Raw genomic sequence first — 24,768 nt, forward strand, 5'->3', positions numbered from 1 at the left:
ATACTTTTGGACTGGTTTTCGGATAAAATTTAAGAAAAAACCCAATCTTCAAAGCACATATGAAAACATTAAAAAAAGCATTTTTTTAAATATTTTTAAAGGAGATGAAACTAAAATTAAAAAATTTAATGCAGCCTAGATAAGTTACATGAAAAAATAAGATTCAATAGTTGTAAACTCTCTGAATATTTATAATGGTGTTAACAAATACCTTCAAAGTTATAGTATTAAGGAAACTCTCACAATATTATAAAGGTGTTGACAAACACCAAAAGTTACAATAAGCCTGAGATGAGTTACACCAAAAAACAAGATTCAACAGTTGTAAACTCTCTTAATATTTATAATGGTGTTTAGGAAACACCTTCAAAAGTTACAAGTGGATGTAGCAAACTCTCACAATATTTATAAAGGTGTTAAAAAACACCAAAAGTTACAATAAGCCTCTCACTAAAAGGCAAATCTATTTTCACTTGTTGTCCTAAATTCGACCCATTCAAGGGTTGAGCTCATCTCATTCTCATAGATGTAGTTAAAACTACAGAAGAGAAGTAAGGATTGATGAATTTTCTCCTGTATAACACTTTGTTTATTCCGAATGGCTTGCGCTTCTTGGGGTGGAAATCGATTCAATGGTATTGACTAATGGAGGTACCATATGCTTATGAATACCGACTTACTGGTATTGATTAATGGAGGTACCATATGCATATAGGAACTCAAAGACAAACAAGCTTCATGGTTGAGCCAACGCCTAGTATGGGTATGGCAGCTCTTGTTAAATCGTGCACTCGCTTGTTATGAGCGTGGTGAGCTAAAGGCCTGGGGGTCTGAGGCAAGTCCCGCATGCTTGGCTCCATCAGGGTCTAGGTATATTCTCCACTCTATAGCAAGTTACGGAGCAGGGAGTCCACACTTGAGGTGGCACCAAATAACTCAAGGTCCAGGGTCGATGGCAACGAAATCTCCACCCTCGGATCAAATAGCTTTCGAAATCAATCAACCTTGAGGTAAAACTAGAATGCTTGGCTTGCTAAGTCTATTGTAAGTAGCTAATAATAGGCCAGTTGATCTAACGGCTTAGAATGTGCCACATGGCCCCCATAGGATTTTAGAGTGTCATAAAATGCTCTAGTGCTGGCCAAGTAATGACAGCCGGTAAAGTAAAGGCCCAAAAATTTAGTCAACTGTCCTTTTCGAGTTGTGTGTACACAAACCCACCGGTGAGTACGCCGACATGTGTCACACCACTACGTAGCCTGCTCACCACCTGCCCTTCTGCGCATCCCCTCCTCCGCGCATCTCCTCCCTTGCCACTTGGCAATCTGCCCCGAGGCTCTGCACGCCTTCAGCTCGACCCCACCGGCTCTTGTGAGTCGTAGACCAACAAGCCCCCGTTCACCTCGTAAAAACTGACTTTGCCACGCCTTTGCCCCTACTCGCCGCTGTAATAAGTCAAGTTTCTTCGCTGGGCCTCCTCCCCGTGGCCCTTGACGAGAAAACAAGAAAATATGCATGTCCAACCAGGCAGAAAAGGGCTTTGGTGGCCCTTTTCCCGTTGGGAATTCGCGTAGCCGCTAGGCTCCTGGGAAAAGCCTAGGGGGAAACAGTGTTGTTTGGTGGGTTAACGTTAGTGTCTCACATAGGAAAAACCTGCACTCAAAAAACTTCATGAATGAACGTGGCCGGGAGACTGGGACATTAGAACAGGATGGTTGCAGATGGCCAGGACGATACCCCATCCCGTCACAGCAACAGGATAGCACGTGATATAGAGCGCTTCAATCCCAGGAGTAGACCTCTCGATTATCGGGGAAGCCAAGGCTGGGCCACTCGGATCGCCAATCGTACCCTTTATGGAGGTTGGTTAGGTGTTTTTTTGTGTTCTAGTCTCATTGCTGCTTTACCCCAAAATCGACTGTATAGACATCGAAATCCCCATGATTTCTTTTTCTGTAGGCCATTTATGGCCTATGTTTACATTGAAGAAATCTTACGGCTTATGTGACCTAAGTGAACTTGAAGTGATTAAATGTGCTGATAAACTAGATAAATCTTACGGCTGGTTGCGCTTATTAGCCCACTTGAATTATCCTTGTGACCCATGTGAACTTGAAGTCGTTAAATCTCTGATTCGGCGCAGTGGCTTGATATCCCAAGACAGGCCATTCTGTCTCACACATTGCATGATACAGCCACTGCAATTAAAGTTTGGCAGGAACAAGCAAAGAGTTGGAAACTCGTCTTGAAAATACAGTTACGTGCAGTTGCATCCACTTACAGCTAAGGTATGTGTCTTCTGTCCTGGCTTGGTATTCTTATTGAAGAGCTGAGTGGATCACTTGGTTGCTTTTGGCAGTCAGAACTTTCTCCTAGAGACAGAAAGTGTATGTCCTAGAGTGACACTGGTAGCCTGTAGGTGCATCATTCCTCCTGTAATCTCACATAAAACGAGAGCATCAATGTATACTAGAATACCACATTGATAGCTCTCATTTCCACTGCATCCTGTGGAAGAATGTTGCATATCACTTCTTAAAGTCGAGTAGGGATGAACAGTTGAATGGTCTGCCCTCATGCTATTGCTGTGCTCAGGTGATCAAGGTAACGATGCTGCTAACTGCTGATGTAGTGCATCTAATGAAGGTCTATGAGGCCAAATCCATGGAAATGTCATGTGCCGATGAGACTACTTGATGTTCTGGTCATGAAATGATTTACCATGGAATATTATTTGTGTCTGTACTGCGATTCCTTAAAGCGTGCAGTGTACTTGTGGTCCTCGAACCCTCTTCTGTTGCGCTGTGGGAGACTGTCCTCTACCATACCTTAATCAACCTTTCCCGAGCTAAAGTAAATTGGTTCCATGCCTTGTGGAGTTGATTGATCCTGTTGTGGTGACGAAGTCTGGGAACCCTGATGGATCCTGCTTAACTATCTGCTAGTGAATGAAATGGCTGCATCAAGTGGACCAGTGGTAAGTCTGTGAAGACATCTGATGACCTTGGGTTCTGTTTATGAGATAGGGAATGATTCGCTGAAAACCATTGTGCTTCTAAGGTGAAGTCTGAGGTGTCATATTGGCTTTTCTTGAACTCCCCCAATACTACTTACTACTCCATGTATATCAGGAGGTGCTATTCGGGCCAGTCAACATATGTTTGAGCAAACCTCTGCTAACTGATCTTTTGAACCTGATGAAGATTTCAGCCATTGGTTAGGTTTCACAAGATGGTCACAGTAGTGCTAGCCTTTGTGACGACTGAGTCTGCCCTTCACCTCCGGAGTGCCAACAGAAACTCAATGGATGCTCAAGTATGTGTGGGTGTGTGGATTTGTATGTGTGAGAGCATATGTTTTTACTATGGTCTAACACCATTGGGTGCTGATGACATCACTGGGGATGTCATATAGCTAGTCCCTGCTATGCATAACGGAGTTTATGAAAAGGGAGGCTGCAGCACTAGTGAGAGGCATGAGGACATGGTTTATAGTGGCCAGTGTTGCTCAATTAGTGCCACTAGGGAGGACGGGGAAACTGTCGATACAAGATGGTGCCAACGCCTACATGAGGGACAATGAAAGATCGAAACTGCACAATGTTGTGTTTTTAGGGGATGAGTTTGGGCATGTTCCTGGATTCATCTAGATATATATTTTATTTTTAAGCAATTGGAACGCTTTTTTCAAAGCGTTCCCTTCTTGTTTTACTATATGATCTGTAGTAAAATACTTAGTTCCTTGCAATTGATTAAAGAGCTCATTGATATGAGGCATTAAAAACTTATCTTTTATTGTGATTCTATTTGAAGCTCAGTAATTTATGCATAATTGCATGTTCCCATCTTTTTTCCCCCTTTATTAGTAAAACTGGTGAATACAAAGGTGAGCCGTTTGGTTGAATTTGATCTTTAATTTATTTATATTTCTATCTCATGTTCCTACCACAAGTCCCAACCCTTGGTATTATGGTCGACATAACAATTGATGGCTGTTTCAATAAGCTTTGAGCTGATATGCGCGTTACATTTTGCATTTTTAGGGCTGACATGGCACCTTTTATCACTTTTAGGATATGCATCCTAGGCTAGGATGTTGGCTTCAGCTAATTTTAAAAGGCTGAAGTTCAAGTTTTGTATTCTTTCTATTATTTGCAACTTTGGGAATTCAACATTGTTCTGTCTTATTTGTGTTCTATTATTTTTAAGATTCATTTTCTAGGGTCCTAACAATAACATGTCTCAAAATTACACTCTACAACATCCTTAAGTTTTTCTGTTGCTCTCAATTGTAGACCCTGATCCAAAGTCTATTGACTTGTTTTGGCTTCCCCTCTTCCTATTCTTTGCCCGTTTTATGGCTGCAAATCCTGCAAACCATCTCCCAAGACTTCATATAACTCACATCTGTCTTCGAGTGGTAAAGAGTTGTAACAAAAAATTAATATACTGTATGAATATGGTGAGGCATCCTACCTCACACAAGCTCTTCTTCATGCATTACCAACAGCGGTCATTTCACTGGCAAGCTCCTAAGCTGGTTGGAAAGCCTGTGCACTTTCCCTCATCTACCGGAACTTTATGAAACTTTTTTCATATGCGAAGGCCAACTCATAATCAATAAGTGATTTGCAGTGAAGTCTAATGGAATTACTGCTGCTGGCCAGATCGCGGCCGTCCATGGCTGGTACTGTGCGACTGGATGGCTGGAACAGCAGGTAAGAAGGCCCGAAACTGAATAGGTGACTGAGGGGAAAACAACCCCTTAAATAGGGCTGCAAAACAGGTTGACTGGCTGGTGGTTTCACGGGCCATACCTGTCAGTTGACTGACCTGCTTGGTCGGGTCAAATGACTTGACCTGGTCAACCCTTTTTGGCAGATTCTAGGTGACCCAGCTGGCCTTGAAATCAGCTGCTGGAATGGCCCAAAATCCTAAAAATATGCTGCATCTAAAGGCTGCGAGATGGTGACTGTGTAGCCAGTTGTCACTGCCACCCCCGCGAAGGGAGGCCAGGACCATAGCATGTCGCAAAAGCACGATTGAGGGCGAAATGTTTGAGACAGATGAAGATCATCGTGCAAGCCCAGTGGTTTGGTGAGAGATGAGGCCGAAGGCGCCCAGTGGTTTGGTGAGAGATGAGGCCGAAGGCTGGCAAATCGGAGTCTTTTTTGGGTTTGTGTTTGGCACTGATGCATGTGACAGTCCCCTCTTCTGGACTTGTTGCTAGGTGGATACCTCGCAACACTTTGCCATGGCGATGCGAACTACTCTGCTGGTGCCTACGTCTTTGGGAAATAGTAATGGACTGATATAGCTCGTGCCTGACTAATAGGGCTCACTAAGGGGTCACGGCATAAGGGACTTAGTGAATTTGCCAAGCGAATGTGTTCATGATGACCCCAACTACTGCTCGACTTGCAGTCCTCCCAAAGAAATGGGGAATAACAGTCTGGCACCGGGATTATTTAGCACTGCTCCTAAAGGCGGCCCCAATTTCTTCAGGGAAATCGCATCCAAAAGAGGGCAAAATAATTGAAACCCCCAAATTTGCAATCTGCTTGCAAAAGCCCCAAATTTTCAGATTTATCTGCTAGGCCTCAAATTTCTCCACAGCCAAACAATGGCTTAAATGCAAAATATTTCTGCCCCAAAAAATCAGCCAAGCACTGGCTCACAAAACTGTAGCAATGTCTTGCTAAAATGGCATCCAAAATGTGCATACACCTTCAGCCAACAGTGAGCCTCAAAATGCTTAACACTTGAGCAATACCAAACAAAATGCAAATGTCCGCCTATGGGCACATCCAAAAGAAATCTCCAAGTGCACTCTACAAAATCCCTGCAAATAGAACCTTTACAAAATCCCTGCAAATAGAACCTTTGTCCGGACGAAAATGTGCACTGCTGCAAATGTACAAAAGGGGTGATGCGCGGGAGCACGCGGGCTTCAATAGTGTACGGACGGGGCAGGATGGGCATACGGAATCTGTACAATGTACGGACTGTGTGCATTGGTTGACCGTATGATCGTACGGCTGATGTACGGAATGGCGGCGGAGTGGTCGACTTGTGTAAGGACAGGGCTGCAAGGCCATACGGTTGTACAGTGTCAGTACGGACAGGGCTGCAGAGATCGTACGGCTGCATGGGCAAGGTACGGAGTTCTGTACATTTGTATGGACTGTACGGACGGATGGCGAGGTTGCAGACTAGCTTGACGATGGGCTCGAGGTTCGGGAGTAGAGAGGCAAGCTTGACGATGAGCTCTAGGTCTGGGAGCAAAGTAGGCTCTGATACCAAATGTGAGAAAACAGAGAGAGCAAGAGAGCAACCAAACGTTTGAATAGAAGAGATAAGAACAAAGTACAAGCCTAAGGTTTTTCTTTAGTGACAAAACCTTATCCTAACTACTAACTATAGTTAGGTGTCCTAACTGTGGTTAGGGAAAAGAACCTCTAATGAGGGAAAAGTGCCCCTAACCCACTTAGTGGTCGTACATTAGTCGCTGCCATGAATTATGGCGATAATTCCAACACATATGGCCAAGGTTTCAATGGCACAGATCTTTAAGCACCATGGTAGGCCAAAGTCCATTGTGAGTGAGCAAGACCCCAGAATGACCAGCCTATTCTAGAGAGCCTTATTTGATAATATGGGGACGAATCTGAAATTTTCTTCTTCTTTCCATCCCCAGATAGATGGTCAAAGTGAAGTAGCGAACCCAGACAGATGGTCAAAGTGAAGTAGTGAATTCAACAGTGTTAGATCTTTTGAAATGCTACGTGGCTGACCAAAATCCAGATTGGGAAAGGTGCCTTCCACTGGTGGAGTTTGCATGTAACAATACTGCTCACAGCTCCAAAGGGAAAGCCCCCTTTGAGGTGATTTATGGAAAGGTGATTCTGCCACCTATCTTGAGGAGTAAAGACAAGATAGTTGCACTTGATCAGTATGTCAGAGAACTCCATACAGCTTTCAATTAGGCTCGAAGCAATAGAAAGGTCTCAAGAGAAGCATAAGAAAGCTGCAGATAAGCACATGAGACAGCTAGATCTCAAGCGAGGAGATTTGGTATTTTTGAAGTTTGAAAAAGTCAGGCTCCGCAAGCTAAAAGGCGAAGAGAGTGTATGCCAAGTTATCTCCCAGATATTATGGGCCTTTCAGGGTTTCATATGAGATTAATGAGGTTGCATACAGATTGGAACTGAGCATTGGAAGATTCACAATGTCTTTCCTGTGAGTCTTTTAAAGAAGTCTTTTAAAGAAATATCAAGGATCAAAGCCTACAGAGCCAGTAACAGAAGATCCATCGGAAGTGAATGAGCTGAAGAGGTCCTTCAGCCAGCGTAGATTGTGGACCATACTATACACAAAGGCCCTCACGGCAAGAAATTTTACAAGTACCTTGTAGAATTCAAGAACTATTCGGCGTTGAATGTCAAGTGGATGGATTAAGACATGTTGTTTGATTATCCACAGCTCTTGGATATTTACAAGGAGGCTTTTCATTTGAGGTCAACTGACTAGAAGCCGAGGGAATGTCACCAAGTTGTAAGTACTCCAAGTCAAAGCTCAAGTTGACCATTTATCTGAGCATAATTATAGAGTTCTTTATTTATTTAATTATGGTCAAAGAGTTATTTTTTACATTGGTCAAAGATACCTAACCCCGGTTAGGTAAGCCTAACCTTGGTTAGGGAGACTTGGCTTAGGCCAAGAGGATTGACTACGGTTAACCAGAGCATTTCAGAGCTGACTTCGGTCAACCAAGACATTTCCGACCCCGGTCTGAGAGTTTTAGCTTTAATCACGGTGCCTTGACCCTTGGTCAAAGCCCCTTAATTACGGTCAAGAGGATTGACCTCGGTCAACCCGAGTATTTTCTATGTTATGTGCACATGTTTGCTTGGTGAGGGCATCCACACCATGACTAGTATTAGTCTATAGATTCTTATTTGCATGCAAGCGTTAACAATTAATGGGGCCATGGTGGTATGCCTCATTAATTTGTTGCAAGTATCACAAGGGGTTTATTGCCCTATTTCTATGGAGCCTAGCAAGCAACCGGGAGGTTTCCATGTGATCGAGGACTATGAAGGTGTTGGAAAATACCCAATAGAGGGTACACGCAGCGGAAGACTTATAGTAATGCCCAGGAGCTTACACAGTGTGGTGTGAATCACAAACTTCTTTACTTATGTGCATTCAATAGATGTGCAGACTCATCAATAGACAATGAACCAACCAGATAGAGAAACCACCAAAATATATATATTTCGGTCCAAAACTATGGACACAATACAAGAGAGACAGATCCAAAGTCCCACCAATGGTGTGGTCCTCTGATCTTACCACAAGGTCCTTCTCTTATCAGCTGGCTATCTCTAGACTCGAGCCCGCGTGCTCCACCTGGAGCTTCTGTAGACTTTCCGTCCTTTGACCTCAGCTCCTTGCTGCCCTAGAAGACAGCCAAGGTCTCAGCCTCACACTGAGCTAAGTCTGCAGCAACACTGGTACTCCTTCAGCTTCTGGATGTAGGCCCCAAGGGTTGTGCTCTGCTGCTCCTTTCTGCTCTGCTGGAAGCTGTACTGCTGGATCCTGAAATGAGGCAAGAGCCTCTCCTTTTATAGGCCTAGGGCCTTGCTGAAAAAACCGACCAGCCTGCAACAGACTGCCATATCTGCGCCACTGCCAGGTCCTCTTCCCAGCCACGTGTCCTGCGCCGCTGATGTCCTGACCCGCCTGTACCGCGCCATCATCAGGGTCTGTTGCAGGCCCTTCACCTGCCCACTACCCTCGTCATGCTGACGCCATGTGCAGGTCCGAATCCTGTGAGGTGCTGCCCATGTGGCAGCCCCCTCTCTTTCTTCTCTCTTGGGCACATCCTGCCCTAGGTCTCCCTCCCCCACGCACTCCTCATTTGGGGGCTTACAGATGGGGAGGTGACCTTTCCAACACCCCCTCTCACCGACACATCTCGGCCCAATGCCAACACATCGATGACGATGCTCCAGTAACTCCCTGGTTGTAGTCCTCTGGAACTCTTCGATGTCGAAATCTTTTCCTGGCTTTTCATCCAGTGGCTCCTGCTCCACCAGGTCCGGTTCCACTTCCGCACACCATCCTGGTACACAGGTCCATCTCTGGTATCACCTCCTGGTACCACCTCCTTCAGTCACGTTCCCGCCTCTGAACTCGAGCAATCCAGCCGTCACGATCTTCCAGTCATCCCTTTCATAATGAGTGAACAACCTGGAGTCTTCCAGGCACCATGCTCTGAGGGTCTGTTTCACCCCGTCCTTCCTTTGGCAAGGTCTACAACTAATGAATATTTCCAGATAACATGGACCATGAACTCTCGCTGTGTTCTCAAGCAAGTACTCTTCTGGCTTCAGTACTCTTTGTCCATCACCTTCTAGCAATCTGCGTCCAAGATTTGAAGAAGCACCAATACTCCCCTTCTGCCTTTGAAGAAGGCCAATTCCTTCCAATCTCTTATCACGTGAGACAAATGAAGAGCAGAGTCTCTCCACAGCATGCTATAAAGGCTCAAATGCAGAATATCAAATACATACCAGACTGTTGTACTGCCTGAATGTTCGCTCTGAAAGCAAACTCTCATTGAGGCACCCACCAAGCGCTTGTGTAATCTTGTACTGTCCCCTTCTGAACTCCAGCATCCATCTGACCATGAGACCCCAGGGCCTTCCATGGAATCCACCCTCGTGTCAATGTCAACAGCCACACACCTGGAAGGTACCAAGCGCTCCATGCTGTCCTTCACCTTCACAAAGGCATCTGACTTCTCGTCGACCCACATCTCTATGTCAGACATCCTCACTGTGATTTCTGGATCAACATATCTGACCTCGGTAACACTCGGTGATGTCACCAGGAACAACTCCTCGATTACCACATTTGCTTTGGCCTCTCCCTCTGAATCTGAGTCAGACTCCTTTTTGTTTTTCAGATCTGCCTTTTTCTTTCTGCAGTCCTTCGCAAAATGTCCTGGCGTATCACAGTAAAAGCACTTCTTCTTATGCTTCCTCTTCGAAGTCCCCTCGTCGTTAGAGTCGTCTTTCTTGGACTTGCCACTGTTAGGCTTGCCCTTTCCTTTGCCAGCGGAATCCTTTGCCAGCATCGCCTTGTCGTCTTTGTCCTCGTTGTAGAGCTTCTCCCAAGCTTCCTCCTGGAGCAGTAATGGACACAACTCCTCAAACATCAGAGGTTTGGTCCTCTGTCTTGCTGTCACAGCCGTAACAAAGCTCTTGAAACTCCGAGGCAGTCTCCTCAGTACCATCAAGGCCAAATGGCATGAGTCTGTCTTCTGACCAATTGCTGCCAGCTGATCCCTCACCACCTTGACCTTCATCAAATGGCTATGTACCGTATCTCCTTCTTCCATATCAAGGCAAACCAGTAATAAAATCCATGGAAATACTTTCCCATTTATTACCCGGAATTTGTAATGGCTGTAATAAACCCGCGCTTCTAAGGCGTTCTGCCTTAGTAACCTGACAAACTCGGCAACCTACTACATAGTTCTCAATAAATGCACGCATCTTAGGCCAATAAAAGGTATGCTTCACAAGAGACAGAGTCCTATGTATACCCGGATGTCCCGCACTAGGAGCATCATGACTCTCCCAGAGAATCTTGGATTTAAGGGCCAGAACATCAGACACACAAATCTTTTCATTCCGGAACAGCAAGCCGTTCCTAATCATCCACTGACCTCCCGCCGCCTGTACCGTAGGTGGCGCAATCCCTGAGTCCTGGTCAACCATGGAGCTCCCATCCTGGACTCTCTGCCAATAAGAACTGAAATGACTATCAGTTGCGTATAGCCCTCTCAAGGATTGAAATAGGTCTGAGGATATTTTCGTAAATGACAGAGCATTTACAAACTTAACTCGACTTAAGGCATCCGCCACACTATTCAACGTACCCTTACGATAACGTATTTCAAAATCAAAATCCTGCATTAATTCTGCCCATCTAGCTTTCCAAATGATCTCCTTCATAAAGAAGTTGCATTTACTCATCTTGGCATAGAGCTTATGCTGTCTTAGAATAACTAAGACAATCCGGAGGTGTCCTATGTGATCCTCAAGCGTTCGACTATATACCAAGATGTCATCTAAGAACACTACAACAAATTTGCCCAGAAAATCCCTGAACAAATCGTTCATCATCTGCTGAAAAGTAGCAGGGGCATTGGTCAAACCAAAAGGTAATACAAGAAACTCGTAATGACCATACCGAGTTCGGAATGCGGTCCTATCTATGTGTTTAGCATAGATACGGATTTGGTGATAACCCGTACGCAAATCAATCTTAGTGAAATACTTCGCTCCGGCCAAACGGTCTATCAAATCATCGGAACGAGGTAGAGGATATCGATTCTTAATTGTCACTTCATTTAATCGTTTATAATCTATACACATTCTCCAGGAAGAATCTTTCTTCTTTCTTAGGAGGACAGGTGCACCCCAAGGTGATTTACTTGGGCGTATATAGCCCATATTCAGGTAATCCTGTAGCTGGGTAGCTAACTCATCCTCCTCTACCTGACTCATCCTATAAGGTGGTACACTGATAGGTTGAGCCCCTGGGACTAAGTCTATGCGATGATCTATTGCCCGTTCTGGAGGTAAACCTTCCGGTAGTTGAGCAGGGAATACATCCCGAAAACTATCTAACAACATATTAATTCACGGTGGTCAAACACACTTAATTCATTCTTGTTAATTACAGAGACAACAAATGAAGAAAGCGGAATCAAAACACACTGATAGACATCATAATGAGAAGTGTTTAATATATTTCGAAGCTGCATCACAGATACAATAGGTCCCTGAGAAGAGGGAATTTTATCACACTGAATACAAAATTGGGTGTCCTAATCTACAAAAGAAAGCGTATGCTCCGTCCATCCAATGTGAATATTGTGGGTTTTAAACCACTCTATTCCGATCAACAAGTCTACATGCTCCAGGTGCATAACATAACATGTGAGAACCCCTGTGTAGGCTTGAATCCGGATGGGAAGCGCTTCAACCTTGCGATCCCAAAACTGCTTCCCAGCTGGAAGCTGCACCTCATAGGTGTGATCGCTAGGTACTGTGGACAGCCCCATCTTCTGCACAAATTTGTAATTAACAAAGTTGTGAGAGCTGCAGATTGTAGAGTTGATGCTGAAGAAGCACAATCCGGGAGGTGTTGTCCGTCTCGTACAGATCTTCTGACGTCTCGGCCAGCTGGATATGCGGAAGCACGGAGTCCGCCGTAGTCCCTATGATTATTGCCAGGGCATGGGCATCTCTGTCTTCCCAAGCTTCAAGCTCCTCTCTATCTACTGCCATGAGTATCTCCCCTTTCCTGTCCACCATGTCCTCCGGCTTCAACTCCACTCCCGTGGTCAGCTTCCACAACTTCCGAGCCACTAAATGACTCTGGATCTTCACTTTCCAGATCGGGTAATTAGTCCCATCCAAGTTCCTAGACTCTCCAAAGTTAGGGATAGTGAAAGAGAGAAAACTGGGGGAGGAGGAAGGGAAAGCAGGGGCTGAAGAGGCTGTAGAGGTCGACATCTCTACTGTTTATACCACACAGCAAAGTCAACCAAACTCAATTTCAGTAAACCAGAACTCTGAACGCACCTGACTGAACCTGAGTCACCCTCCTTCTCGCAAGATCTCTATCTCCTCCCTGACTCATCCGTCAGTCACGCTTGGAAGCACTAGCCACGCTGGACTTCTTTAAAGTTTCGTCAATCTGCAGGATTCAAAGCATTGGCTTCAACCGCTTCCCTTTGAACTTCCGCTCACGTCAGCACAAGGCAATTCATCCGTCTCCTTGCAGTCTTGGATTGTCACTGCATAGGAAAGCAATGAATGTCGGCTCTGATACCAATTGTAATGTGCTGTGTTTCATTCACAACGAACAGCTAATGTAATCTGCCCTGTTTCATTCACTTACGAACAGCTCTTTGTCTTTCATGTAACAGCCTCAATAAACTGCAGACACTAAGAGAAACAGCCACGCAGAAGTACATTTGCACACCTATGGTAATACATAAGCGAAGAGCTTTGGCCTCACTTCGCACCCGATCACACCAGCTGTAGATAGAAATAGGAGGATGGAAAGATATGCCAAAAGAGAGCAGAATATGCCAATTATGTGACCAGGGAATGGCAGAAACTGAAGAACACATGGTAATGATATGCCCTTACTATACTCACATCCGGAAAGCATTTAGCTCTCTTCTCGAGGGACATAACAGACTGGCTGATACCCGGTTGGCCTTGAAATTAGCTGCTGGAATGGCCCAAAAATATGTTGCATTTGAAGGTTGCGAGATGGGGACTGTGCAGCCAGTTGTCAGTGCCACATTTGCTCGGCATTGATGCATGTGACAGGAGCAGGATTCCTTGGTAAGTGCCTGCCTGGGAACGTTCCGGGAACGTCCTAGGCGTTCCCTAGTAACTATGATACCAAGGTTAGGACCTCTCCCATTTGGACTGTTGCATATAACTAGAAGCAGCAAAAAGTCTACCAAGTTTGTTCAAGCCCGACTCATTCTGCACAAATAGTTCAGCTCCTTTGGTATCTCTCACATGCCCACATCCCATCTCTCTGTGCCCCATCCTTGACACATCCCCGCACTCCTGAAACCTCTGATCTGCAAAACAAACACACACCACGTGAGAACTGAGTAGGCTGCTCACCACCCAACCATGACATCTACGGGATGTGATCCCGAATCAGGAGATGTCCCCTCCGAGCCACGAGCTGAGCTACTAGCACGAACTCCCAATCAGATCCAAACCAGCCTGGTGTCCCATACCACTAGGTGGCGTTGTGAAGCCCTGGATCTGCCACTGGGCCTTGGGCTACGCTAAGATGCAGGCGCACGTCCGCGACTCAATCCAGGAACAGACCTGGCAACTGGGAACGAAACTTGCTCCCAACTGCACATTGAGAACTGAACCCCCTGGGCCCTTTTTATAGACTCGGGCCTCGAGCGCCAAAAATAGCGAAGACCTATAAATAGTTCGTACCCTTGCCACTCAACCCGAGAATCAAGCCTGCCTAGCTCTAAGCCTCCCCAAGCTAACCTGAGCTAGTCCTGTGTACCTAGTACACATCAGATACCAATCCGTGCACATGACATACTCCCCCTCCTCTAAGAACTCACTCCTGAGTTCGCTAAAAAACCCGGAAATGTTCTCTGGAGGTTTTGTAATGTCTCCCATGTTGCATCCTCCTCAACACGATCCTTCCACTTGATCTTGTATTCCGTGATAGATCGATTGCAAATCTGTCTGTCACGAAATTCAAGAATACACTCAGGTTCGTGAGGAATAAAAGTCAAATCTGTAACTTCTATTATCTTGTGAGGAGAAACAAGTTGATCATCTGCACCCAATACTTCTTTCAGTCTACTGACATGAAAGACTGGATGTACTTTAACATCAGGAGGCAATTCTAGTCGATATGCAACTGGTCCAATTCTTTTAATGACCTTGAAAGGACCACAGTATCTGGGGGATAATTTCGGAACCAAACCAGTACTTAGGCTCTTGGATTCCTTGGGAATTCGTAAATATACCATCGTTCCTTCAGAGAATTCTCTAGGTGAACGATGTCTATTAGCATAAAATCTGTCCCGATCTTGGGCACTTCTAATAGAGTCTTTGGCAAACTGCAACATTTCTTGCATGTCTAGCAAGAAATTCTTAGCAGCATCATTTTGAATTCCTTTTAATCCAACCATAACTGGTGACTTAGGTTGAAACCCGTACATAAGCATAAAACGACTGTAACCAGTACTAGAATGCTTTGCACTGTTGTAAGCAAATTCTATCATAGGTAGATAATCTTCCCATGAAGACTGTCTCTTAGATACATATGCCCGAAGCATGTCTTCAACCAACTGGTTAACTTTTTCTGTACTGCCATCGGATTGTGCATGATCCGAGGAACTCATACTTAGAGTAGTTTCCAACTTCTCAAAAACAAGTGTCCAAAAGTTACTTGTAAACTTTGAGTCCCTGTCACTGACTATGTCAGATGGCAAACCATACAGCTTAAACAAGTGGTCCACAAACTCGTGAGCCAGCTGAACAGCTGATATAGTTGTTCTAGTAGGTAAGAATCTAGCCATTTTTGTCAAACGGTCGACTATGACCCAAATGGAGTCATGACCCTTGCAAAGAGAATGTAAACCTGTTGGTCCATAACTTCTCCATAAACTCGGAAAAGATCATGGGAACCAAACAACGAAGTATTAAAAGTGCAATTACAAGAAAGTGGGCAGGTAATGACATTTACAGAAATACCTGTCATCGAGACTTGGTTCGCTCCCTTGGCTTTGGTACCTGTACCCGCCTGGAGTTTCGGTCCAAGCACCAACTTTTGGTTCTTGCACTTTGGACACTCATTCTTGGTGTGGCCCCGCTCCTCGCAATAGAAGCAACGTCCTTCTTTCTTGAGCCTCAAAGTACGAAGGAAACGGGCTTTACCATTCTTTGCTTCAGTCAAGTTTTCCTTGGAGGCGTTGTCCGTGGACTTCGTCTCCCCAGTACCAGTCGTAGGCTGAAAGAACTTGCGTTTGTTCTTTCCACTCGTGTCGGAAACTGTAGTTGCTTTGGCACCGGCCATGGTACATCATAAATGCGCGCATAATTCATGGCCTCCTGCAACGTTGTGCATTTGTTGTTCTTTATTTGCAACTTGTATGAATCTGGCAAACCATCCACGAAGAAACCTAATAGGGTCACTGGATCCATCTTTGTGGCCCTGGTTTGCAGATCCCGAAATCTTTGAAGATAAACTTCAAAGGACAAGTTTAGTTTTGACATATCGAGGGCTTTAAGCTTGCCAACGATATCATAATCGTCCTCCTTCTTCAGGAACTCCTTCCTAAAGACCCCTTCGAAATCTGTCCATGTATCTGGCTTAGGCTGGAGTTCCTTCCACCATAGCAACGCTTTACCTGAGATGAAACCGGCTGCAAGCTGGATTTTCTTCTCATCTGAGTATGGGTGGAACTGAAAGTGTACCTGCCACTTGTGTAACCAAGTGTCAACTACCTCCTTCGTTTGAGACTTTTGATCTCCTGGAAAAGGGTCTGGAGTTATATTCGGGCCTAGCACTGAAGCCATGGCATCCACATGCGTGAGTGCCTGCACCGTGCTAGCCAGAAGAGTGAGAGTCGCCTGAATCCCTTGGAGTTGTTGTGTCAACCCCGTTTGATTTGCATTAACCTGCTCGAATTTTCCATCCAGAGCAGTGGTAAATTCACTGAAGGCCTTTTTCGTAATCAGGTCATCATAAAGACCCTGATCCTCCTCTCCCACAGGAGTGTAATCCAAATCCTGCTCTCCCATGGTAAACTCGGGGTTTGCAGAATCAGACATAACTGAAATCTGATTTGAATATAAACTGAGAGAAATAACTGACTGAATCGAAGCGAAAAGGAGAATGGAGCAGAGGAAAACCGTCCCAAGAGATGCTGATGGAAGGAGATGCTGAAAACTGGCGAACCCGGAGGCGCAACAATCCCGGAGTCTGGCTGGAATCGATGCCGGATGCAGCGTACGGAATCCTGCAGCGATCTGGAATCCTGCTGACCGTACATGTGACGCAGCAGTACGGACAGCTGACGTGGCTGTACGGCTGCTGACGTAGTCTGTACAGCGGCTGACGTAAGCCGTACGGCTGATGGCGCAGGCCGTACAGCGGCTGATGCAGGCCGTGCAGCAGCTGACGCAGGCTGTACGGCGGCTGGTGATGCAGGGGTACGAACGGCTGGCGCAGGCGCAGCTGTACGGATGGCTGGCGCAGGCTCGATGGCGCAGTGAAGGCTCTTTGCAAGCTATGGTTGGGGCTGGAACCCTGCCCATCTATATAGGGAACAGGGCAGCCTAATTAGGAAGCCCCACTTCCAAAAAAGGCCCACCCTCCCAGCTTTGGAGGGTGGTGCTTTTTTCGAAAAAAGCAACCCTCTTTGCAGGGTGGTCGCACCCTGTTCCTGCACATCGCGCCTCTCCCTGCCCTGGCTGAATTTTCATACCAACCCTGGCGTTCAATCACCGCCTTCCCCGCAGCCCTTGTCAGTCCCTTCGCCTCTCTCTCCTTCTTCTCTGCTCTCTCCCTTCTACGTTTCCCTTTCTCTCAACACCCTTCAGGAATTTCGAAACTCTCTCCTTCTTCCTCCTACCTTTTCCCTACATCCTGACCACCCCTGATAACCCAGGAACCCAGCAGAATTCTCAGCAGCAAATTTCGAATTTTAGGGTATACCTGGAGAAAAAATTCGTCAAAAATTCTCGCATCAGAAGTTCCTACCTCAGGAGTTGGTTCTGATACCAACTGACACATCCCCGCACTCCTGAAACCTCTGATCTGCAAAACAAACACACACCACGTGAGAACTGAGCAGGCTGCTCACCACCCAACCATGACATCTACGGGATGTGATCCCGAATCAGGAGATGTCCCCTCCGAGCCACGAGCTGAGCAACTGGCACGAACTCCCAATCAGATCCAAACCAGCCTGGTGTCCCATACCACCAGGTGGCGCTGTGAAGCCCTGGATCTGCCACTGGGCCTTGGGCTACGCTAAGATGCAGGTGCACGTCTGCGACTCAATCCAGGAACAGACCTGGCACCCGGGAACGAAACTTGCTCCCAACTGCACACTGAGAACTGAACCCCCTGGGCCCCTTTTATAGACTCGGGCCCCGCGCACCAAAAATAGCGAAGACCTATAAATAGTTCGTACCCTTGCCACTCAACCCGAGAATCAAGCCTGCCTAGCTCTAAGCCTCCCCAGGCTAACTTGAGCTAGTCCTGTGTACCTAGTACACGTCAGATACCAATCCGTGCGCATGACAATCCTGCCCCATGTTCTCCTCATATGGGGGCTGACATGCACTTGAAGCATAGTCCCTTTTCCTGAGCATTAGCTCGTGATGGTGAATAGGTACGAGGCCGATGCATGGATCTCCTTGGGACAATTTGGAACCATTTCTTCCCAAGTCTCTGAAGCATCGTGCCCGAGATTGACGATGTAGTGATGGCTACTAGAAATCGTTGGGATGCATAGTCTTTGCACAAGAGAGACATCAACAAAGTTATGAATACTTAAAACATGAATAGGATGCCCATAGATCCAACCCACCATGTGGATTAAATCATGGGGTACAGATAGATTAAGATTGAAATGGCAATGCTCACAAAGAAAGGCATTAGGACTAGCAATGTGAAGCTGATTATGTGGAGTGTTACTAGACTCCACTAAAGGGCACGTGTTTGACAAGTGACCAAGCTAGCTACACTTGAAGCAGTCACGGTGCCTTAGCATTAGCTTGGGCTGGTGAATTGGTATGAGGCTTCTTCACAAGAGACCTCAATGTTTGCTTAGCCTTTCCACGCTTGGGGTTGGAGTTGCCGCCTCGGCAGTTCTTTTGGTCATTTTTCTTCTTTGGTTTTCCACTTTGATCGGCCATTAAGGTCTTACATCCTCATGTGCTAGGGTGCTGTCAAACCTTTGCAGGCTGATCTTGTTTTGGTAGTCTCTCGGTAGATAAGAAAAGGCAAAGAGTCTACTGGCTAAGCTTAGGGAGTTTAGTGGCGATCTCCTTGAACTCCAGGATATTTGTCCTGAAATGGGTGTGAAATTTTGCTGGTAGTAAGAATCGAGGGAGCTGCCATGAAAGCCCCTCTTGTGAGACCGAAGATCAACAATCAAGCCCCTTGCAACTGGACTAAGCTTCCAAATGCCTCCATCAAGAATGGAGAAAGGGGGAGAGGAGAAGAAGGCAGGTGACAAGACTGCAAGAGAGGCTAGTTCGAGGGGTGGAGGAAGGAGTGGCAAAGGAGGAGAGAGGGCTGTTGGGAGGAGGCAGCTTGAGAGAGAATGAGCCGGTCTGGAGGGGCGGTGTGTGTGTATGTGTGGAGGGGGGGGTGGGGCAAGGGCAGGCTGTGCGGAGCGGCTCAGGTGCTCAAAGGGGTCACAGCTCGTGGGGGGGCCCCTGCAAGCATAACAAAGTGGAAGGGGGGGTACTTGCTGCCTGGAGAGGCAGGAAGTGAAGAGGGGCTGTGAAATGCTGTGAGAGGATGGGAGCAAGCAGGAGGGGGCTGAGTGAAGCTGAGAGTGCTGGGCCAGATGGGCTCAGAAAAGCAAGGGCGAGGCAGCAATTTGGGGAGGACCAGGAGTTTTTAAGCTAGCACATTTGTTAGTTATAACTTTGTAGATCTTAACGTGCTATATTAACCTAGCTCTGTGCGTAACTTTGGGGTCACTCTGTGAAATGCAGAGTTCCTTTTCTGTTTTATTTATTGAAAGACAAATTTTGTTGTGGTTGTCAAATAAACTGGCGAAGTTATGCAAAACTGAGGAGCATGGGTGGTTATGTTGTCTTTTTCAGACTATCTGCACATCAGTCTTGGAAGTAACTCTTTGTGTTGTATCAATGCGCAGCTGCAGCTGGAGCAGTTGCTGGATTGGGAATTGGAATTGTAAAAAGGCAGAATCCCTTCCGATGGTTCACATCAGTGGGAGCAAATTGTGCTGTGGCGACATTCTGTTTTTGCGGTATATGAACATTCATCCTGATTTAAATCTGAGTTTAATCAAGATGAATTATATTCAACAGGCCTGCCCAAAGGAAGTGGTGGAGGTAGTAGTTCTAGGAGATTTTTTTAAAACCAAAGTGAATTGATTGTTAGTGAGGTTCTGTAGTACTAGTGTGGTATAAATTGAGTGGTCAGACCACTATATGAAGTTTGTTCCCTTTTTTTGGTTCGTGCTTGGCATGTTTGTCCATGTATGGTCTAGCGTTGATCCATGAATTGCTGTAGGCATTGTAATTAGTTGTTCCATTTTATGGTTTGACATGAATTGATTGAGTAGTGTGATGTTGGTTGTTGTTTTGCTGTAGTCCATATTGAAATCCCAAGTAAGGCATACCTCGATTTTGAGGATTAGTGATTGGAGTGATTGAATGTTTATACAAATGTATTTTGTTCAACAGGTTGAGTTTGTCATTATAGAAAGTTGCAATCCCAAGCCGTTGTTGCAATGCAGCAGAATCCAGGCAGTGACACTTTTGCTGATAGCCTAATGTGGATTTCTTGAAGGCAGAGGACTGTCGTCGCGTTGAGAATGCTGCCACAGCAGAGGAAGTCATGTACATGAGAGTGGAATGACCTTGTGTTTAGTGATTGCAATGTTGGCCTTTGGTCATTGATGTCTCCAAAGTCGGCTTGGTCGAGTGACCATGTGTGGTGGTTTTGTAAGTCGAGTAATTTTTTGCAGGACCGAGGAGTCCACCTTGATGTGCCTCTGTTCAATCCTCGTGAACTCAGTTAAAGAGCGGAGGGATCACGCACCTGTGATAGTGCTGTGTAAACCAAGCCATGTGATCTGATGTTTGACGGAGTGAATGCCAGGAATCCATGGAAAGGCCTTGGGCGAGCTGAATTGTTTGGGCTGCTGCTGGCTGGATTGGAAATTATTGTTGAGCCATAGTGTTAAGGTGGTTCTTGCCGGTTTGGAATTTGCGAGTGATGCAAAGGATGGGAGTCCATGTAAAGGTGTGTTGATCTGTCTTCTTGTCATTGCAACCCATACAACTGCTGGTTTGGTGTCCATCGTGAGTCTTTGAAGATTGCGTCTGAGCCATTGACGAGCCCATCATTGATATCTAGATTGCCTGAACAAATCTCTACAGTCATCTCAGGTTTCAGCCGTAGCTTTGCATGCAAACCACAATGTTTTTCGGTCGGTTGGAACGGATATCGTTTTGCTGCAGGTGTTATGCCTAGTGTCTTTCGCTTCCAGCACGTGTGGAGCGCTGTCAAGTGCATCGAACACATCATCATTGTGTTTATCTTTGGTGGCATTTGTGTTTATCTTTGGCGGTATCATGTGTTTTTGGGGCGGCTCAAGGACATACATGTCATTGATTCTGTGGAGCTCTGCGAGCAAATGTTCACCAAATCGAATTTTGTTGAGAAGGTCGATGAAGAGCTTGTTTTTCTGGTGCATTGTTCTTTTTAGCTTGTAGTAGAGGACCTCCAGAAAGAAGGCAAGATTGCGGCGGATGTTGAGCGCTCTTGGAAAATCCAAGAGTCCTTTGTAGGGATTGCTTGATAGAGGTCACCGCATAGAAGAACATCAATGCCTCGAATGGCTCTAAGTGATTGTGCATTATCTTGCACATGCGCATGTTTGCTGCAATAAAAATGTGTTTTATTTTATTAAGGAGACCTCATTGAGCACGATCAGCTCAAGCTGCTTATATTGCGCAGAAAGCGTTTGGAGTTTGTCTGTAGAAAGGCATGTGTAGTTGGAGCTGAAGAGGGGCAAATGGAGAGCTGAGTGAATCGTTGTCCCCTTGATGTTGTATGCTGCTTTTCTAGTGTATGCTAGAAATAAAGCTATGGGCAAATTTGCATCGGAAGTGTGCATGTGTGAGTACAGGCGTAGCCATGCATTGAACAATGCCTTGTGGAGGAGTCGAGGGTCGAGCGATGTTTGGAAGGGCAAGTATAGCAAGCATAGCTCTCTGTAATGGTTTTCAGGATCTTTTGTTTTGTGTTATTGAATCGTATTATATTTGCTCTTTTCATTGTTTTTGTTTCTAAGCTCGAGTTCGTGTGCGTGCTAGCAAATGATGCAAGGAATATTTGATGGAGCCGTGGTTTGTGTTTTTTGTATTTGCGTCTGCCACTAGCCACTTGTGCGGGGAGTGTTTCCTAAGAAGCCCGTGCTACGTCAAGAGCTTCCAGGGCTTAGAGCTTGGAGTGAGACCCCATACCACCATCTTGCCCAAGAGGACTTTGCTCTGCATCTCTTGATCAATCATGCCAAGGCCCCACTGGGCTTGTGGCAAAATCGCAGTTTGCCATGCCACCCTGGCTCAGTGTTTCGAGTGCCATCAGAACCTGCCCAAAGAAAGTTGCGCACCAAGCACACCCCTGTGAAAGCACAAGCAAGAGGCGATGTACCAAGCAGTGGCAAGGAGTACCTGGTTCGCCATGAGGGCCTTGCCTACCATTCAGAGTTTGGTTGATCTCCAATTAAGAAGCTTGCGTCGCACTCTCTCTAGCATTGGGGCAAGCTGTTGCTTTGCTGAAATGTCTATGCCCACTAGGCATCTGAGATATCTCATTGTCTGCCCCCTCCATATCCATCTAAAGCCCAGGGCCAATCCCAAATCTTGTACTTCCTGGACCTCCTCAGTTGCTGTAAGGAAGCCAATTGGTATGGCCTATTTAATCCTGGCTCCAGATGCTGCAGAATCCTTATTTCTTTCTCTCTGAATAAGAGCTCTCAAAATGAACCACAACTAGTATGCCATAAACATACTGAGTATTAAAGTACGAACATATAGTAGGATATCCAATGCAGGCTATGTAGAAATCTTGCCTATATACTGTTGTTGAACTTTGTGCTTGTGAAGGTGCTAAAGAGGAAAATTCTCTTGCCAAGATGGCAACTAGTTAGCCTTAACCTTCAGTAGCTTTTGTCACGCTGTGTGCGCATGGCCTCTAGATAAATGATGCTGGAAATATAATTATTGATTGTGGTATCATTGAAAGGCAAGAAAGTCTTGTCTTGAGATCTTTGTTTAAGTTTCGGTTGCTAGCTTATGCAAATTTTCAAATCTTAGCGGTACATACACCCAACAAGAGCTTTATTTGTAGAGATTGTGTCTCTAAAGTTGTTGAAAGTGGTCTTCTATGGCTGCATATGGACCAGTATATAAAGATTTGATTTGATTAGCTTTGCTCTCAAGCTATCTGCTTTGGTTTTGGCTGAGTCTGCTCTTTGCCTCTGGAGATGTGCTGGATGCTCACCATTTTCTCTTGTATTGAAAACGGCAAAAATGAGTGGAAGCATATGTGTATGACCTTACTCTGGGTTTCAGCTTTGGTGATATAGTTGGGGTTTCCATGGCACATATTGTGTTATGCATGAGAATTCAAGATTGCAGGGTTTTTTGTGATGATGCTAAGTGTGCAAATAATGGGGCTATGAAGATTTTGAGAGTAAAGCCTGTAGTTGGTATTGATCCTTTATTATCAGAATCCGTTCATTTTTGGGTAAAACTGCTTTGTGTTGAGACACTGTATATGTACTGAGCTCATGGGGGAGCAAAAGTGAGAAACAAACCCATCATTTAAAAACCATTGTGTGCAGTCCTGGTGTGATCTGTGTCCAATGTACAAAATTAATCATGCTTAATAAAAGCTCAATGGATTTTGTTTCCCATATGTCATGTACCTAGGCCAGTGTATCTACCTGCTGTTTGTATGGTTTGTGTTGGAGCATTATTTGTCGTTGTGTTCCAAGCCTGGGATCAATGGTTTACCTTACATGAAGCACCTAAAGCTCTTTCGAGTAGTCTTGCCTAATGCTTGCATGTGAATGTTCAAGGCTTCCAGGAGTTGGTACGTGAACTGCGAGCTGCTGATCCTGATGACTGGGTGAATTGCTTTCTAGGTGGACTTGCAAGTGGGGCTTTGCTTGGGAGACTGCATGGTAAGCTATTGATCCACAATTTCTATTATACTGGCTAACTTGGTCAGGTGTTGCTTGTTCTTAAGTTTCTTAAACTTTTTTCTCCAGTTTCCTCATACAAAAAATAAATATACATGCACATACAGGAGGGCCCAACAGAGCTCTTCCTGGGGCAGTTTTGTTTGCATCGGTGGGTACAGGGCTGCATATTGGTGCAGTTCAGCTAATGGAATACAGACTACAGCATTTTCTTGCCTCTGCAGCACGTGAAGAAGGTGTTGATGACATCAGACCCAGTGTGGAAGCAAGGCTACTGGAGACTGAATCCAAGACAAAGAGATGGTCTAGTTGGGAGTTCCCTGAGTGGTTTCCAATCAGGAAGCTTGATGAAGAGGCTATAAAGAAGAAGAATTTAGAGAGAAATCCAACACTGAAAGACCATTGAGAGCTTGCACATGTAACGTTTATCAAGGCAAAATCATTGACAGTATGTTACATGGAAGCCCTATTGTGAAGGTTGAATGCCTTGGGAAGGGTTCTGTATCATCCTGCAGTGAGTACAGTGCTAATCATCTTACATCTATTCTGCAATGATAAAAGGGCAAGTCAGTGATTGTTCAGAGTCAGAAGGGTACTAAAAAGCATGCATTCAAGTGCGTGTCCTTAGCAGTGTGCGGATGTGCTTTAAATAGTTCCATCATTGATTAGGTTGGCAGTCAAAATTTGCACTCAGCTTCAGTAAACGTCAAATCTTGCCGCATTGGCAGAAGGTATATATTCTATACTAACATTAGTGATCATTGTGTTTCAAATGATAGTTCCCTGCATGGTATGCAGATGAATGTTTCTTACCAACTTGGTAAGAGCTAGGAAATATTTTTCCTGATGGTCTGACGTGTTAATCAATTCAAATGGCATTGAAACAAAGTTAGCCAGGCAACTCCAAACTGAATTTAGGATCTCTTTAGAGTTTCTCAACTTGTACTGTAACGCCTGCTGTTTATCAATTCAAATGTCATTGCATCAAAGCTAGCCAGGCAACTTTTTAGAACTCAAATATAAGGATCTCTACTCTAACTTGTACTGTAATTTCTGCTGTTTATGAATTCAAAAGTTATTCAATCAAAGCTAGCCAGGTAACTTCGAACTGAATTTAGGATCTCTGCAGAGTTTCTCAACTTGTACTGTAATGCCTGCTGTTTACTTATGAAGACATTAGAATGGAGC

The 24,768-nt window shown here is 45.3% G+C and overlaps 1 protein-coding gene across 2 annotated transcripts; it reads left to right on the top strand.

Annotated features, from left to right (window-relative positions):
* Nucleotides 1-1,513: 1,513 nt before the first annotated feature.
* On the top strand, nucleotides 1,514-24,548 carry LOC147899367 (Mitochondrial import inner membrane translocase subunit Tim17/Tim22/Tim23 family protein). Of its 2 annotated transcripts, none has more exons than XM_087378552.1 (4): nucleotides 1,514-1,862; nucleotides 19,495-19,608; nucleotides 23,524-23,562; nucleotides 23,688-24,548. In XM_087378552.1, the coding sequence occupies exons 1-4, from the start codon at nucleotides 1,712-1,714 to the stop codon at nucleotides 23,984-23,986; spliced, it is 603 nt and encodes a 200-aa protein (XP_087234678.1). In that variant the 5' UTR covers nucleotides 1,514-1,711; the 3' UTR covers nucleotides 23,987-24,548. The 2 variants fall into 2 exon arrangements, with proteins under 2 accessions (XP_087234678.1, XP_087234677.1); XM_087378551.1 differs by having other exon boundaries at nucleotides 1,516-1,862; nucleotides 23,458-23,562; nucleotides 23,688-24,544.
* Nucleotides 24,549-24,768: the final 220 nt, after the last annotated feature.

This window comes from Dipteris shenzhenensis, chromosome 8, assembly GCF_047967505.1.
Source record: "Dipteris shenzhenensis isolate YYH24624 ecotype China chromosome 8, Dip_SZ_1.0, whole genome shotgun sequence".
NCBI classification, from domain to species: Eukaryota; Viridiplantae; Streptophyta; class Polypodiopsida; order Gleicheniales; family Dipteridaceae; genus Dipteris; species Dipteris shenzhenensis.